This window comes from Coptis chinensis, chromosome 4 (genome assembly GCF_015680905.1).
Source record: "Coptis chinensis isolate HL-2020 chromosome 4, ASM1568090v1, whole genome shotgun sequence".
Taxonomy (NCBI): domain Eukaryota; kingdom Viridiplantae; phylum Streptophyta; class Magnoliopsida; order Ranunculales; family Ranunculaceae; genus Coptis; species Coptis chinensis.
This window is the reverse complement of record NC_141459.1, coordinates 96064218-96081031: the sequence shown is the minus strand read 5'-3', so window position 1 is coordinate 96081031 and position 16814 is coordinate 96064218. Positions and strand designations below refer to the sequence as shown.

General features: G+C 35.9%; 3 protein-coding genes across 3 annotated transcripts; all 3 read left to right on the top strand.

Annotated features, from left to right (window-relative positions):
• The first annotated feature begins 378 nt into the window (after positions 1–378).
• LOC147505920 (uncharacterized) lies at positions 379–2706 on the top strand. The gene is made up of 7 exons (XM_086604193.1): positions 379–1281; positions 1371–1529; positions 1665–1778; positions 1866–1938; positions 2020–2115; positions 2251–2352; positions 2512–2706. Exons 1-6 carry the CDS (start codon positions 1244–1246, stop codon positions 2341–2343), a joined length of 573 nt encoding a protein of 190 aa, XP_086460319.1. The 5' UTR covers positions 379–1243; the 3' UTR covers positions 2344–2352; positions 2512–2706.
• A 4053-nt stretch (positions 2707–6759) lies between these two features.
• ABCI18 (non-intrinsic ABC protein 4) lies at positions 6760–12453 on the top strand. The gene is made up of 3 exons (XM_086558310.1): positions 6760–7578; positions 11281–11568; positions 12165–12453. The coding sequence occupies exons 1-3, from the start codon at positions 7090–7092 to the stop codon at positions 12231–12233; spliced, it is 846 nt and encodes a 281-aa protein (XP_086414436.1). The 5' UTR covers positions 6760–7089; the 3' UTR covers positions 12234–12453.
• A 361-nt stretch (positions 12454–12814) lies between these two features.
• LOC147505918 (H/ACA ribonucleoprotein complex subunit 3-like protein) lies at positions 12815–16396 on the top strand. Its single transcript, XM_086558309.1, has 3 exons — positions 12815–13238; positions 15234–15276; positions 16017–16396. The coding sequence occupies exons 1-3, from the start codon at positions 13185–13187 to the stop codon at positions 16112–16114; spliced, it is 195 nt and encodes a 64-aa protein (XP_086414435.1). The 5' UTR covers positions 12815–13184; the 3' UTR covers positions 16115–16396.
• Positions 16397–16814: the final 418 nt, after the last annotated feature.

The following is a 16814-nucleotide window of genomic DNA, read 5'->3' as shown; positions in this document are numbered from 1 at the left end:
AATAGATGGATAGTAGGTTGCATCAGTGTTTGTTCCTCAGTTCTAAAAGAAAATGTTTAGGCTTGGATACATAGTTGCTGGATGGCATTTCAGCATGTGATTTGGCAATAAGACCTTTTTGGTTTGACATCTATATATGTCTATTTATACAATCAAGTGTTTCAAGTGGATTTTGATCGTTTTCTTCGATAGATATGATTCGTCGTCTTGCAGATGTGGCAAATACTCAATTTATAACCACAACTTTCCAGCCAGAACTCGTGAAAGTTGTGGACAAGATATATGGGGTAATCCATCAGAATAAAGTGAGCCGTGTAAATGTGATAAAAATGGAGAAGGCTCTAGACTTTATCGAGCATGACCAAATGCCTGATACTTGATTTAGGTGAGCAATTACTGGTATCATTTTTTGCATTTGAGCACATGAGGTTAGGTGATTTATTTGTGGCGCGATACTTTTCGTGCAGGTAAGGGAGAGCACCTTGGCCTTAGGAATAACTCACAATATCTGAACTTGGATAGGGTATAGGATATTTTTCAATTGCACTTACTGTTGTACTTGAGCCATAGCATCAGCTTTGTATTATATAACCATCTTATAATTTGTCTAATCCGTTTGGAACTTCTTGTCCGATCATCTCCAGTTTCAAAGCCATAATCTTGACCTTGTTCTGTAATCTAGACCCCTCCATTGTACAGTGCTACATATTGATTTTCACACCATTGAAATATTAAGGCCGTGGTATATTTCTAGTTTCATGAGTTCTTATACAGGTTGGGTTTTCATTTACACGAGTTGATTCTTGTGTTCTGATTAATTTGAAGAAGACCGTGTTTGGGCTTTTATCTGGAGAATATACAACCATTATTTCCATCAAGTAAATAACGACTCAGTCTGAAGTTTTTCGTATTTTGCACAACTCTATCAACTGCTATCAACTAACGCTATAGCGCAAGTTTTTAGTATTTTGTAGTGTATGAGCAGTGTGAAAGGACTTCAATCTATCTTGTATGGCGTCAACGTGATCAGTTCCAGCTTCTTGTGTTTGTGCATAGGATAAGTGATCATGTTGTGTCATGACTTGCTTACACATTTGAACCGAACAAGTTCTTTAATAGGAGAACGGAATAAAATATAGGAGATTAGTTCTTGAGCTGAGGTAAGTTATCAATGCTTATATTTGAGTGCCTGGCATGATTTTTTGTGATCACCATAACCTATTTTGTAGCGAATCTCCCATGCATGCTGCTGCTACCTACGGCAGTTTCCTTTCAACACAGGTATGAATAATTTGGTGAGCTTATTTGTGTTAGTTATAATTTAACTTTTCATATGCTACGACTTAACAGAATGTATATATATGTTGTAGATATTTATATGCGACTTTTGGAATTGCTCGAGCAAAGTATGCATTTGGTAACCCAGAAAGTTTTACTATTTATACAAAGGATGATGAGAATGTTCGGTATATTCAGAAGTTGACTGAAGAACACGGTGATTGTGTGCTTTTAATTCCTTTCAACACAGGGTAACTGTGCTTATACATTTGCAGTACATATACATTATTTTCATATAATTAAAATTATTTTATTTTATTTTTTTCGATTGGTTATATAATTAAAAGTACTTAATTGAATTTGTATCCACATAACTGGTCATGTAGGGGGCATTGGGTCTTAATGGTTCTTGACATACCATCAATGGAAGTGTACTGGTTGGACTCTTTAAAAGATTTTCAAGGGCCGCCGGATCCAACTTTTAAATTATTAGTAAACATGTGAGTTTAGTCTTTATTGATTGTATTTTTCATTGTATATTTGATTCTATCTTGAAAATAATGAGAATGAAACAAATGCATTTTCAGTGCGATCAAGACATCAAATATGTCCAAAGGAAAGAGAAAGATGAATCCAAATCCAAATTGGAACTATGTGACAGTAAACTTAGTTTCTTTGGAATACAATACAAAGTATCTTCTAATTTGTGTATGTGTTAATGCAAGTATTAATTATGTATAGTGCCCACAACAACAAGGGGGGATTGTATGCGGATATTATGTATTGTGCGTTATGCGAGATTTAGTAGAGGATCCTAGTCCACCAATGAAAAAGAAGGTGACTGTAAAGTAGCATTATTTTTCATATAGTCTTAGCTAGCTTATAAATTGGTGCATTTGTAAATATGGTAGACAATGCATTGTCTGCATTATTCATTTTCATAATATTTATAATATATTTTTCGTCGAACAGGCATTGGAGTTCTCTAGCAAGAAGAGGTACACCATTGAAATAGATGAACTTGGTCTTGAATTATCGACTTTATCTAACAATTTATCTGAGTAGTTAATTTGGGTAAGTTGTCTTCCATATTTTCCCTTTCTTTATGTATATATACTTTTCTTATCGTTTTTTTTTCTTACTTGTACAATATACCCTTCTTGATTCAATTCACTTGCTTTTTAATTTTATATACTAGTCATAGTGGAATGACGACTTCATGATATGATGCAGGTGCCATGGATCGATTAACAGATGAATAGATGGCAGCTAGGTTTTTGGTGTTGGATGTGCGCACAACAAGCCAAGATATTGCTAGGATAGTATTGGTGTTATGTAGTTTTTTATTATTATTATTTTAATTGTGATTCTTTTGGTATTGGAATGACTTCTTTTGTTGGGAGTCAAATTAGATGATAAATACTTGGTTTGATCAATGAAATCAATAGAAGTTAATTGTTTTGAATGTTGTTTCTTTCTTCTCGAGTGGATGTTGTTTTACGTATCATAAAGCGGGGTTAAAGTGATTTTTGGTTGTGATGTTTTGATAAATGTATGTGGATGTTGTTTATGTCATAAAGTAGGTTAATGGGATTTTGGTTTTGACGTATAGGATGCAGGTTAAGAAATGAATACGATCGAATACAAAAATGAGAAAATGTTTTTAAAAAAAATTATTTTCATTTGTCTCACTTTTGGAAAAAGTGACATAATATCTATTAAAAATGACACAACTAGTAAGGGGCTTTTGTGTCACTTTTGACGTACTTGTGTCTCACTCTGGTCCAAAAGTGACACAACTAGTATACTTAATGTGTCACTTTTGACGCATCTTATGTCTCACTTCGGTCCAAAAGTGACACAACTAGTATTAATAATGTCACTTTTGACGTACTTATGTCTCACTCTGGTCCAAAAGTGACACAACTAATATACTCAATGTGTCACTTTTAATGTACTTATGTCTCACTCTGGTCCAAAAGTGACACAACTAGTATATTTAATGTGTCACTTTTGATGTACTTATGTCTCACTCTGGTCTAAAAGTGACACAACTAGTATACTTAATGTGTCACTTTTGACATACTTTTGTCTCACTCTGGTCCAAAAGTGACACAACTAATATACTTAATGTGTCACTTTTAACGAAATTATGTCCTACTCTGGTCCTAAACGGATACAGCTAGTGTCACTTTTGACAAGCACTGTGACACTCTTTCTTAAAAGTAACACAAGAGGCTATTCTTAAGTGTCACTTTTATTAACAAAAAGTGATACATTTAGTAAGGCTTTTGTGTCACTTTTGGTAGAACTTTATGTGTCGGGGGCTTATAGGTCACTTCAGAATTAGTTTCAAAAGTGACACAAGTGACTTCTTGTGTCACTTAAAAAGTGACACAAAAAGCCCTTCTTTTAGTAGTGCGGCGTGTGATTGGGATTCGTGCCTGGAGCAGCCCGTTAGTTTTCTTTTAGGTCTGATTCTTTATTGGAAGAATGTAATAACGTAGTTTACCTTTTGCATGGCATGAGAACATGGTAGTGAGGAATTTTATATTGAGAGTTTGTTTGATGTTTTATTTGGACAGATGATATCTTAATAAAGCAATGGCGGATAATTATTGGGATTATTTTAATTTAAGTTGTTTCTTTTATGACATGACTATTAGGGTTTGTATGTGTAGTATCATCCGTCATAGTCTGGGTTTTTAAACAAGTGAACCTAGTGATGTTTAAGATATTTATATTTCAAATATTCACTTTGTTATTGTTTATAAATTCGGGCTGTGACACAAACGACATGGCCACACCGTCTGGACTGAGTCCAAAACGATGTGGCCATGTCGTTTGGGATTTGGACTTATAAAAAAATGGCCACATCGTTTGGACTTAGAAAAATCCCCAACGATATGGTCACACCGTTTGGACTAAGTCTCCAACGATATGGCCACACCGTTTGGACTTAGTCCAAAACGATGTGGTCATGTCATTTGGGATTTGAACTTTGAAAAAAATTCAAAGTTCTGTTTTTTGGGATCTTGACCGGTGTGACTGGGTCGTTTGGACTAAGTCCCAAACGGTGTGGCCAAGTCGTTTGGGACTTAGTCCAAACGACTCCAGCCGTCGTTTAAGTTTGGGGTTTCAATTCAATTTTTAGAATCAATCAATGGCATACTTGTAATAATTGTTTTTTTTTTTTTTTTTTTGAAACCAATGACACACTTGTGATAATCGTTTTTTTTGGGAGTCCGCCCAACACAAATTGGGGTCCGTCAGTAACAAATACCTTTATCTTTTATCTTTTTTATTTTTATTTTTTTATTTTTATTTTTTTATCTTTTTTTTTGTTATAGGCTATGGAGGTGTGGTGTGTGGTCTTACATTATTACATTTCTCACAAATCTATAGTTACATAAAATATTCAAGGACATTCTAGATACTATCAAATATAAAAAACCCCCATCTCTCGAACTACCTGAGGTGACAAGGTGAGTGTGGGCCTCTCTCTCTCTCTCCCGCTCTCTGTTTTTTGTTTTGCGATAATAAGTGTGGGTGTATCTTTATATGAATATCTCACTTTTATTGGTTGCAAGTCACAATACGCCTGACTCATTTAATTAGGTATTGGATTGGCAGTGGGATGTTGTTGAAACAAACAACACCTAAGTTTTAACTGCTAGTCACTAATAAAAACCTAAATATATAATTAAAAATAACAATTTATGGGGAAAAAAAACATCGTGTTTCTTCACCACTTTCCTTATTAAATACATTTTTTTTATCTCTAGACTAAATGATAGCCATACTTCCCAGAATCTCCCCCAACAACCGAGTAGCATATTTTTGTCTTCTCTTTTTCATAATTAATAAGCACTTCTCTCACGAGTCATGCAATTGAAAATTATTTAACCAGTTTTTTTTTTTTTTTTTTTTTTTTTTTTTTTGTACGCAAGTAAGAAAATTCATTAATGAAAGGAATTGTCAAATAAAATACAAGTTACATTCTTTTTCATCTAAATCGATAGTAGGTCCTAAAGGGACTTTCTATATTAGTTACAAAGTTTGGTCTACTATTGCTCCTGTTAGAAAAAAATGAATTTGCACAAATCCATTAAAATATGAATGAGTAGTTTGTCTCCCCGAGTTACCCCCCATTTGAGATGAAATATGTTTTTCTTGAAACGATGCGTAATGTGAGAAAAACTTTTTCAAAATGATGCACTTGTTGAAACAATTGCATTATGCCAAAAGGTGCGACCTTTCAAATATATGCGGTTCAAACAAAGCTTGATCTGACATGCCGAAAAGGTGTGACCTTCGAAATAGGCACCGGGTTCAAACAACTTTATCTTAAAATGGTGTGTCTTTTGAAACATGTGACTTTTCAAAGAGTTGCTTACTTTTTCCTAAGAGTCATTGTGTTGTTTCGAAGAGGCACCACTCACCTATAAATAGTGGATGAATTTGGAGAGAAAAATACACCAGATCACACAGAGTTCTAATCTTTCTCTTATCCCTCTGTTCTTAGTCAAATACTATGTTGTGTTCACGATTCTATAGTATTGAAGTGCTAGCTTTCTATAGAAGGAAATCCGTTCTATCTTGGGAGGCAGTTTTCCCATCAACCTTCAAGCAATCGCGTGAGGGGAAAATCTGTCTCAAGGACATAGTGTATCTACACTAGGCTCGGATTTAATTAAGAAGTACAAGATACTTACAAGACAAAAGGTTTGTATAGTTTGGTAATTGGTAAAGAGTAAGTGCAATTAAGTTGTATATTCCTAACAGCTCCATACTGAAGTGTTGGGTAATAAGGTGGATCCCTTCCTGGTTGCTGCATCCGCACTAAAGTTGCCTTCTCTCCAAACATGGGATAACTTCCAGTGTTGTAAAAATGCAATTGCTCGCTTCCATCTCGCTGTAAACATCTATGGAATTGCATCGCTATTGAAGGCCTTTAAAATAGCTTATGAGTCCGCTTCAATCCAAATGCAACCCTAATTCATCTCCACTGATTTCTCGGCAGCCATGACTATGGATGTGCATTCGGCATGATAACTATCTACCCGACCGGAGACCCACAAAGAAGAACCGCAAACCACCGCTAAATTCTTATTCCGGATACTATACCGTAGCCGCTATTACCGAACTCCTTGGGCTAATCCATCGGGTGTTACATTTGATAACATTGCCCAATGGAGCGACCCAAAGGCACTTCTTGGATCAATCAGCGTGTTGGGGCACTTTTCATATGTACATTAAGCCTATCAAGAATGCGAAATTCTTTCATGTCATTGCGTTTTCTTTCTTGTGACAGCCATCGAGACCTTGATCCCCTTAAAAATTTCTCTCTTAATGTTACTCAAGTGAATAGGAATGTCCTCAAAGTGTTCTCTATTACGAGTTTTTGGTACTGGACTTCGGTTGCAATTTGGTTGGGCTTATTTTTACTAGGTGCAATTTTTTTTAAATCAACATTGACACATGGAATGTTGGGGTCGCTTTTGTTAATTGAACAACTCTCATTTTCGCGTGCGCAAAATGGTAGTCGTAATAATTCATAGTTTCATAGAGAGGCACACGATTCATCCTGAAGTCCGTTAACTAAACAATCCACTCCCCCAGCCTATCAGTCTCTCCTCTCTCTCTTCTTTCATTTTCATTATTTTTGTCTCCCCTGAACACTTGAAACCCACGTCTTCTGCAACTTGCTTTGCAGATACGTTTAATCTAAATTCACATCAAATTCATCCCCATCTTCAAATTCTAAACAAAAAAAATCCAAACTTTACCATCAAAGAATCAAAATACATTATGTCATCAATTGAAGAAGAAGAAGAAGCATTTGAACACACTCTATTGGTAGTTCGAGAAGTATCTGTATACAAAATACCACCAAGGAGTACAAGTGGTGGTTACAAATGTGGAGAATGGTTACAATCAGATAAGATCTGGAACGGTAGACTACGTGTCGTTTCTTGTAAAGAACGATGCGAGATCCGCTTAGAAGATCCTACTTCTGGTGAATTGTTTGCAGCTTGTTTTGTTTTGCCAGGACAGAGAGACAATGCTGTGGAGACTGTTCTCGATTCTTCTAGATATTTCGTTTTGAAGATTGAGGATGGGAATGGGAAACATGCTTTTATTGGTTTGGGTTTTGCGGAGAGGAATGAGGCTTTTGATTTTAATGTTGCTCTTTCTGATCATGACAAGTATGTTAAGAGGGAGATTGAGAAAGATACTGGGGAGACCAGTGATGATAGTCATATTGATATTCATCCTGCTGTTAATCACAGATTGAAGGTATAACTACTAAACCTATCCTCATTTATCAGTTTCAACTGAATTACTTTGGTTACATAGATGTACTGATGAAATGGTTGCCCGTAGTAGTAAAAGTGCCTCTTAATACTTATATTTATACTTTAGGATTGAATGTGAAAATTATGTGATAGAGAAATAAAGTTAGGCAGAATCTGTTTAGTTGTTAAAAGGGTTGTGAGATTTTAAGGTTGCAACTAGGTTTGGCTAGCAGTTGTTGTATATGGCACTGTATTGTTTAGTTGAATATTCCCAAATTGGGAAGGAGACAGGCGGGATGATTGATGATAGTCATATTGATATTAATTCTGCAGTAAATAACAGATTTAAGGTATACTGACTAAATGATTATTTACGTAATGTATTTTAAAGTATTTAAGAATGAAATAGGCATATGGAGTATATGAGTTTGTTTTAGCAAGAAAATTTTATTGTTTAGGCGATATTTAAGTGAGTTACTTTGAGATGTATTGGTCAAAAGGTTGTCCGTATTAGTAAAAACGATTGGTTTATGGCTTATAAGAAGACATACATTTACATTGAATGTGCATATATGGCATATAACTATATATGAAACGTATGCGGAAGAGAAATAAATGGTAGGCAATTAAGAACTGGTTTATTTGTTAAAGAGTGCTGTTTAGATGAAAGTATAGAGCTAAGTGGTGAGTTTTGAAGGCTGCAATTGTATATGTATAGTGGTAGTTCCGTATGCTGCTGTGTTCATATGATTCGGACTATGTAAGCATAATAGTATCTGTCGTTTGAAGGTCAATGGTCTGATCATCGGAAACTTTATGCAACTAGATTAATTGAAACCAATAAGAGTCTTTCTCTCACAAACTTTTGATCCCCTTTATAAGCTCTTTGAGAAGAAAACTGTCTGCTGCATTGGGGATGGGTTGCTTGATTCCTCTGTCATATGCATGCTACTGTATGATTATGGTGTAGAACCGCCGTAAATGGAACTGAAAAGCTTTAAGCTTAAGTTCATCTATTAGGGTTTAATACCTGATAGCAGGGTTGCTAAGCCCTAGTTAACACTGATTGCAGGGTCTGCAAGCACTAGTTAACTGAATTGATAAGCTGTAAACTTTGGAGCTAAGAAAACTGTGGTTGAATGAAGATCGGTACCAATTTGGACCGCTCTCTGATGAAATAAGGAAATATAGCATAGTATTTAAGTCTCTTATTCTACTTTCCATGTCCAAATCATATTTTCATTGAATGTAATTTGGTTTAGAGGCGTAAAGCTAGCTGTCCTGCATCATGCAGAGTTTGGTACAGCTTACATCTTTTTGTTAATCTTTATTATAACAATTCTTATTGTTCAGGCGATATTCAATTGAATTACTTTGAATCAATTGGTTGCCTCGGAAGACATCTTGATTAAAAGGTTGCCCATTTTAGTAAAATTAAATGGTTACTGGCCTATAAGATACATGTACTTTTAGATTGAATTTGCATAAAAGGTATATATGAAAAAGATGTGGTCAAGAAATAAATGCTATGCAATTAAGAACCGGTTTAGATGTTAAAAATGTGTTATTGAGATGAACATATTGAGTTAAGTGGTGAGCTTGAAAGGCTGCAATAGTGCAATTGTATTTTTGTTTGTTGTGTGTGCTGCTTTGTTGTTTTATTAGCCATGCAGGTTTTTTGTAGTTTAATGGTACTAATCTTTTATTGGAAACTTTATTGATCTAGATTAGTTGAAAGCAATATGAGTCTCTCTCTCTCTCCTAGATTCAAACTGTTAATCACTTGAATAAGCAGCCTTGAAAAAGAAAACCATGTGCTGCATTAGTTGTTTGATTCCACTGTATTATCGGTGCAACTGAATGATTGTATAACCAAAAGAACCACCTTAAATGGAAACTGAATTGACAAGTTAAATTTTAAATGAATGAAGATCAGTACCAGACTACAAGTGGACATCTTTCTATTGAAATTATGAAATGTAGCATGTTGTTTAACTCTCGAAGCCGAGTTGGGTAACTCCTACATTCATTTGTACTCTATTTGTTTCTCAGATCCTCCAGTTGGGAGGTGTATAGGTGTGTGTGCGGGGTGGGGGCGACTTTTGTTGGGTGCCCCAAAAAACCGTACGTGTGGGTCCAGCTTGTGCCATTTAAGTAGATAATATAGTGGAAACAATCAATAAAACTCTAATCATTGCATACATTCAGATTTGTGGGTCCTCAGAAAAGCTTTTTGCAAGGTGCTCAAAGTTGCTCTGAGGCCTCAAGTTAAAGGAATGGGCTGGAGGGGTATTTGCGTTCAGTAATTAAAAATACAAAAGGATATGGAGCATGTGGAAACCTGGCGGGGCAAGATTGTCATAGAGTCTTTGTCTTGAGAAAAAGGAAGAGGCTGCGTTTGATAACACAGGAAAACCTTAAGTTAATTGCAGGGAATATAAATTGGGGGAAGAAATATTTCATGCCTCAAGGAAGGGAAATTGTATCGCCATGGATTTCGTACACCTTGACATGCAAACACATGTTTCACTTCCACATTATGAATGGAATTATCAAAACAGCTTTATGTGCTAAGTTCAGGTTACTATATGGTTGGATGCTGGTTATTGAGAAAGTATGTAAGGGTACATAACTTTTATCGATTAAAAAAAAGTGTGTAAAGGGTACATCCCACTCTTACTCCCTTCCTTTCTGAGGGACCAATGTTAAAAAGATAACACACTGAGGGTTGCGCCTTGAGGCACCTTAAGCCTTTTGGGAGATCAGCGTACTGAGGCTTATGCCTCAATGACAGAGTAACACAAGATATTGAAAACTCAGTGTTTTTTATTTTATTTTTCCGTTTTTTTACATTTTCTACTTTGACCCTCAATTTCTGTTCAAAGGACAAAATAACCTTATTCATCTGGAGAATTGTTCAATTTCAAGAACTAAGTATCTTTTTGCCATTGAGATGTGATTGACGCCTAAGCCTCGAGCCTCCCAGAGGCAGGCTCCCTTGAGGTTCATGCATTTTTTAGAACACTGAGACCCAGATAATGTCCATGCTCAACCGATCTAACTGCACATTGTCTACCCCATCTGTGAAAGATCTAGTCATGAAACATAATCCTGATTCTTTAAATTTTAACCCTCTGAAGTTCTCCCTAAATCTGAAAAATTGCCTGTGTTAGCTGGTTTTTTATGTGAAAGATCGTGAGGTTCATGCAGTTTTTAAAACACGGTGTGGGGCCTAGATAGTGTCCACAGTCGACCACTTTAACTGCACAATGTCTTCCCCATCTGTCAATAATATCGTCAGGAAGCATAATCCTGATTCTTTTAATTTTAATTTTGTGAAGTTCTCCCTGAATCTGAAAAGTTTCCGTGTAAAATTGAACTGTTACTGAAACTTCATATAGTGAATTAACTTTGTAACTGGCTGTTTTTTTTATATTGAACTTACTGTATCTTGGTTGTCTACCATGTATTCTATTTGGTATTATTCACGGGGACTGGGAGTAAAAGTAGGGAGTGTACTCTACGGCTGAAGAAAAGTTTCTGTATTTTCTTATTGATCAATGTTAGGAGTTCATGTATTGTTTTAAGATCACTTTACAATGATATTATGTCATTATATTACATCTTCCTGTAAGTATTGGTACACAATATCTGCTGATCTCTTTTGAGATGAACCTGACTTTTTAACGGTTTTCAATTTAAGGAGGGTGAAACCATCCGGATAAATGTTAAGAACAAACCGTCTAGTGGAACTGGCATGCTTTCAGCCGCTGGGTTGTCAGGGAGTGTTTCTAGCAGTGCAATGCCCAAAGCCTTGCCCATTCCACCACCATCCAGTGGGGCTGTAAAACTTAGATCCCCTCTTCCACCACCGCCCAATGATCCCGCTGCCACTCGGAAGACTTCTGGTGGTCATGATGTTGAACTCAAGGGTCCCAAGGAAAATGCAAGGCGTACCACGGATCCCCTCTCTGATCTTTCTCAAATTGAGGTGAGCTTTCCATAGATCCTTATTTCTTATTTGGTATTGGGTTTTTCACGCGCTGAAACACATTTGGAGTTTCATGTGTCCAATCAGGCTTAAATTTGCATCATAAATTTGCTTATCTTTTATTGTATATGATGAATTAGCGTATGTTGATTGGCAATGAACAATGTCTTTAATCTTGGAATAGTATTTGACGGATAATATGGGAACAATGTAATTTACACCCCTGACTCTTGGAGATGTTGGAAACAGCTCCGAAACTTTCACGTCTGCCTTATTTTCTCTTTTAACTGCTTTTTTGTTCCTTGTCAATGGTTATAAATTTCACAGACCTAGGATCCCTTCCTCCTGAAATCTTTTGTCTTCTACACAATTGAATCCATGCTCTGATGGATAAGTAAAAACATACCAATTATTAAAGTAATACACATTTAGCTTGTTATATAATTTATTTACCAATTTATTATTAACTTTAGCTCACAATTTGAGTAATGAGGTTAAGTATTTTGTAACTTCTGCACATGATGTTCCAGTTGCTTACTTTTTCTGTGTGACAAATGTACAACATTCATCCTTACAAATGATTTTTGTGATTGCAGAGAAGCCTCCCTTCCAAAACAGTGTCTGAATCAGCAAAGAGCACAGCATCAGGATGGGCAGCGTTTTAAGACTTGTCTGAGCTGCTGCCGGATACAACTGAGTTTTTTTGCTTTCCCCCTTTCCTTTTGATAGAAAGAAAAGTGAGAGGAAAAGAGCGGGCTGGAAGTAAATTAAATGGAAGAAAATGTAATTTTTAAATAATAATGGGAACACGATTTGTATTATCTCTGGTCTTGTGTGGATCAAGAGCTATTTTGTAATACTATATATACAGAGACTTACTTTTCATTTGTTTGCGTTTTGTTTCAGTAACTTGAACAATAACAAGTCTAGCCAGATTAAGAAAAACTGCCAACAAAAAATCTGTCTTTCTGAGACAGTCAAACTAAGTAACAGGTTCTCTTGGTTATTGAACCAATTGACCGCATATATAACTTTAAACAGGATTGTGAAGAATCTTAGGCTGAGTCCAATGGCTCTTTACTCTGCATCTCTATCCTTCCAAAAAAAGTGTTATAGGGATAGAGAGGAGGTTTCGCTGAATCAATGGTCTGAACAATCTTATGCTATTTTATTTGAACTGGTGCGCAAACCACTCCACTTCAAATGGCGCCGTATGAAATTGTTTTTAAATTCCACACCATCAATTGGGTTTTTACAAATCACGTGGAATGCACTCTCCATTTCTTGATAATACTCTCTATATATAGAGTTAAATGCGGATAGTGAGAGAAAACAACCACAACTCCCACCGATTTTGAGGGAATGCGAAGCCATTGCACCCAGCCTTAGAAAGCTTGAAATGTTCAGTTGTGTACGTTAGCGGTTAGCCATCATTGGGCTTGGGCCTAATGCGCAACTGGGTACCCAAGTAAGGAAAAGAGCACGCACATGTGTGGCACGTGCTGTAAATCATTCCATAGGGTTTTGACTTTTAAGGGTTTAAGTTGCAAAGGCTTCTTCTCTCTTTCTGTTGTGCCATTTGACAGAGAAACGAGACCCTTGCTAAAGAAAAGAATATGTATCTCCAGTTTTACATCAACGAAGATGGTAATAAAGTCTACACCACCAAGGTAAACTACTTCTTCTTATTCTCCAGCAGCTCATATGTTGAATAACTAGACTTGTATTGGTTGAAACATGCTTTGCAACTTGTATATATTGATGGGGTGGTTTCTTGTTAGCTCATGTTTTGAGTTATCTGAGTTTATTTCTTGGAGTTTCAGCTTTAGATATTTAGGAAATCGAGTTGCTAAGTGAGTCTTTAAGATAAGATTTACCATATCTCCGGCAGTGCTATTCACTTGAGTCATATTCTGATGTCTCTCTGCTATAGTAGCTACACGCTCCAATATTCTTTCATCTTTTATTTCATATTTAGAAGAACAACCTGAAAATAAAACTTAGCTTTCTTTACTGGAGAGTTGGCGTTTCTTTCATTTTGAAAAGGAAATATAAAGTCAAAACTGTTGAGCCTATTAAAGAACAACATGTTAGGGACTCCTATATTCTTGTGATTTGCTTTGTTGGTCTGGCTTAACTTGTTTTTTGCGGGTTGGGAAGGTTCTCAGTTTTCTGTACCCTGATTTTGATCTTGAATCTTTTTTTTTTTTTTGGACTATATCACATTCTTTTAAGCTGCACTATATCTGGGAGGAGAGTAATAAATTTTGCTGTGTTTGACAATTCATTATTATTGCTAAATGTTCATATTATAAAAATAAGAATTCAAGTGCATGATTATTATCTCAAGTTAAGGCATTTAAAAGGTCACCTATTATAAGGGCGGTGTGCGTGTTTAAAGTTTGTCTTATGTGATCATTTGTTTTTTTAAAGATTATCTTGGTAAGTATAAATTGGAGTAGAAAAAGAGAAAACAAGCATATAGTTATGACTTGATGCAGAACAACTCATACATGTTTTCTAATTTACTAATCTGTCTCTGAGAAAGTATAACATTGTTGTGATGGACGCATATTTCCTTGAGATGTCCTTAGCAAATAATTTGAGATCTTGTTGCATAGCTAGTAATTCGCGAATTATAAGGTTTTTAAGTAATAAAACGAATAAGTCGGCGAATTTTTGAATGATTCGGTTTAATTTGCGAATTGGTTGGGCCGGGATTATAATTGCCTAATTATAATGTCCGGATTTTTGAAATTCAAAAAAACGGGTCGGGCCTTAGTTGGAACTTGGAAAGTAGAAAGAACTGGAAACTTTTAGAATTCGGAAATGGAAAGTCTCCCATAAAAATCTCAACCGAACCTGTTTCCTTCTTCCCCTCTTCATCTTTCATCCCTTTCAAGCAATGGTTCTAGCCTCCAACTTCAGATTGACCAGCGGGTTCTGGTGCCATCAGTAGCTAGTGATCCATCCAATTCCGCAGTTGATTAACCAATCCCACGTGGAGATTCTTTAAATTGGTTAATTCACTTGATTGTAGGAAGAGATATATATAAACTTCCGCGATCAACCCGCATGTTGTGCTCAGTGGAGTCAGTGCTCTTGAGGATTAAATCCACATCTTATTTCTAAACTTCTTTACAATTGATTAATAATATATCTTGCAAGTAGTTGAAGTTGAACCTTCAGCAAATAACACATCATAGGAAGGAAGGGAACCTTTTCTTATCTTGTTTAATGGTTGGAAGAAATGTACTTTTATTTCAATCATGGTTTGAATTACATGAAATCTTGGTTGGACTGTATCCATGTTTATTTTCATGTCAGTAAATTTCAACTTAGTATTAATTTGTTCATGAATAAAATTTTTAAAAGGAAAAAAAAAGAAAACCCACTATATATAATTATATATCAAAATTTAAATGAAAATATATATAGCCAATTTCAAAAAGAATGCATTCAGATTATACCCGTTTAAAACACTTAATCATATTTTTTGTCGTTAGTGTTTTTGGACTGAATATTTATAAGTATTATTGTTAAACATTTCAATCGTAGGCAAATAATTTCCGTGATCGAACTTTTGCCGTCCACGAATTTACTAGCTATGTCGCGGTTGATCCATAAATAACTATAATTGACCTTTATTGTGTTTCTACTCACAGAAGGAGTCACCACTTGGGCTGGCAACACAATCTGCTCATCCAGGTATCACTTTTTCCAATCTCATGACACCATATAAATTTTACATCTCACATGTAATTATATGTTTATGATCACAAGGAATTGATATATGTGGTAGATGCTCTGGTGACAATCTCGCTTAGTCTAGGCGTCTGCGCAGGTCTTCAAAGTCTTAACCCTATTTCTGGGGGTCCCATCCATATGTCCAGTACTATGGCCTTTTAGGTTTAAGCCTTCTCTGTTCGTAAATGTTCAGATCTCTCAGATATGCTAGGGCAAATAAGTTTAAGCCTAACCCATAAACAATTTGAGGTCCGAGTCCAATATTTATTTTCTGAAGATGTATGAATCCTTCAAAGTTAGAACAGGTGGACTGTTGAGCTCGAACATCCAGCCTTTCTAGGGAGGGAACAATACCAGTAGCTCACCCAGTTGACATTAGAAGAACCATATGGAATACATAAATAATTCAGAACACACATGTCTCCTTCTAGCGTGGCTGTAAAAACATTCTGCATTGTTAATAGTGTCAACTCTCAACTTCAGCTGTCCATCACGTGATATACTGTATCGCTTGGCTATCCTAAATTTTATTAAGTTCGGTGAGAAAGAAGATATGCCTCTCCTAGGCCCCAACAAACTTACCTGCAAGTACATACTTATCGTTTATCACTGAATTTTAGCGGCAGTCTTTTAGCTCTTTTTTTGCTACAGCGCTTTTGCTTTCGTTTGAAGAATGAGTTCATCTCTTTTTTTTTGTGCAGCTCGATTTTCCCCAGATGACAAGTACTCGAGGCAGAGAATTATTCTGAAGAAAAGGTTTGGATTGCTGCCAACGCAAAAACCAGCACTAAAGTACTGAATACTCGGTTTGTTAGCCTTACCAAATGTGGTTGGAAGATCTTGTCTCTGTGTATCAGAGTTATGCGTAGTATGCGTAGTATGGACTTCATATGTATGGCAAAGTTGTTTTTAGTTTCTTCATTCGGTGACCTAATGCGATGCAGAAATCTCCTTCACTTTTCAGTGTGTAATGACAACATATGATTTAGTCTTAAGTTAGTATCGACATACTGTTGAAAAGCAGCCAATATACTTGGTGTTATGTCCTGGCGTTTTAGTTATTCTATGGATTTGATTCAAATTCTAAGCCTACTTCATGCGATGAGATTCAATCATTGGTAACACGGATCGCATATTATGTAACTCAGTCCGAAAGTAACATCGTCAGACATTGGAATCAATCACTTTAAATATATGTCCAAGGAAAAAGTTTATGGACACCAGTGGGTGTATGTGGGTATATTGAAGTATGAAATTGATACATATCAAGTCCAAATTCTAGAAGAAAAAAAGGCATAGAAGGCTAGAAGCTCAGAAGTCTCAATTTTGGGTTCCACGATGTTGACGAATCGTTGGTGGAGTGAGAAGTCACCTAAGTAGTAATCATGCATTGGGCATAATCACTTTGCACTGCGAATATTCCAACTTCTAATTCTGGGCCCAATATATTTATCGACAAATGCCTACAAATAATGCGAGAGATCCATCTCTTAAACCTG

What these genes read in the sequence shown, in the direction of transcription:
- LOC147505920 (XM_086604193.1), top strand. Translation starts at nt 1,244, where the DNA reads ATGCTGCTGCTACCTACGGCAGTTTCCTTTCAACACAG. An exon ending in GCAGTTTCCTTTCAACACAG is followed by an intron (nt 1,282 to 1,370) that starts GTATGAATAATT and finishes TATATGTTGTAG; the next exon opens with ATATTTATATGCGACTTTTG. An exon ending in GTCCACCAATGAAAAAGAAG is followed by an intron (nt 2,116 to 2,250) that starts GTGACTGTAAAG and finishes TTCGTCGAACAG; the next exon opens with GCATTGGAGTTCTCTAGCAA.
- ABCI18 (XM_086558310.1), top strand. Translation starts at nt 7,090, where the DNA reads ATGTCATCAATTGAAGAAGAAGAAGAAGCATTTGAACACACTCTATTG. An exon ending in CTGTTAATCACAGATTGAAG is followed by an intron (nt 7,579 to 11,280) that starts GTATAACTACTA and finishes TTTCAATTTAAG; the next exon opens with GAGGGTGAAACCATCCGGAT. An exon ending in CTGATCTTTCTCAAATTGAG is followed by an intron (nt 11,569 to 12,164) that starts GTGAGCTTTCCA and finishes TTGTGATTGCAG; the next exon opens with AGAAGCCTCCCTTCCAAAAC.
- LOC147505918 (XM_086558309.1), top strand. Translation starts at nt 13,185, where the DNA reads ATGTATCTCCAGTTTTACATCAACGAAGATGGTAATAAAGTCTACACC. An exon ending in ATAAAGTCTACACCACCAAG is followed by an intron (nt 13,239 to 15,233) that starts GTAAACTACTTC and finishes TTCTACTCACAG; the next exon opens with AAGGAGTCACCACTTGGGCT. An exon ending in AACACAATCTGCTCATCCAG is followed by an intron (nt 15,277 to 16,016) that starts GTATCACTTTTT and finishes TTTTTTGTGCAG; the next exon opens with CTCGATTTTCCCCAGATGAC.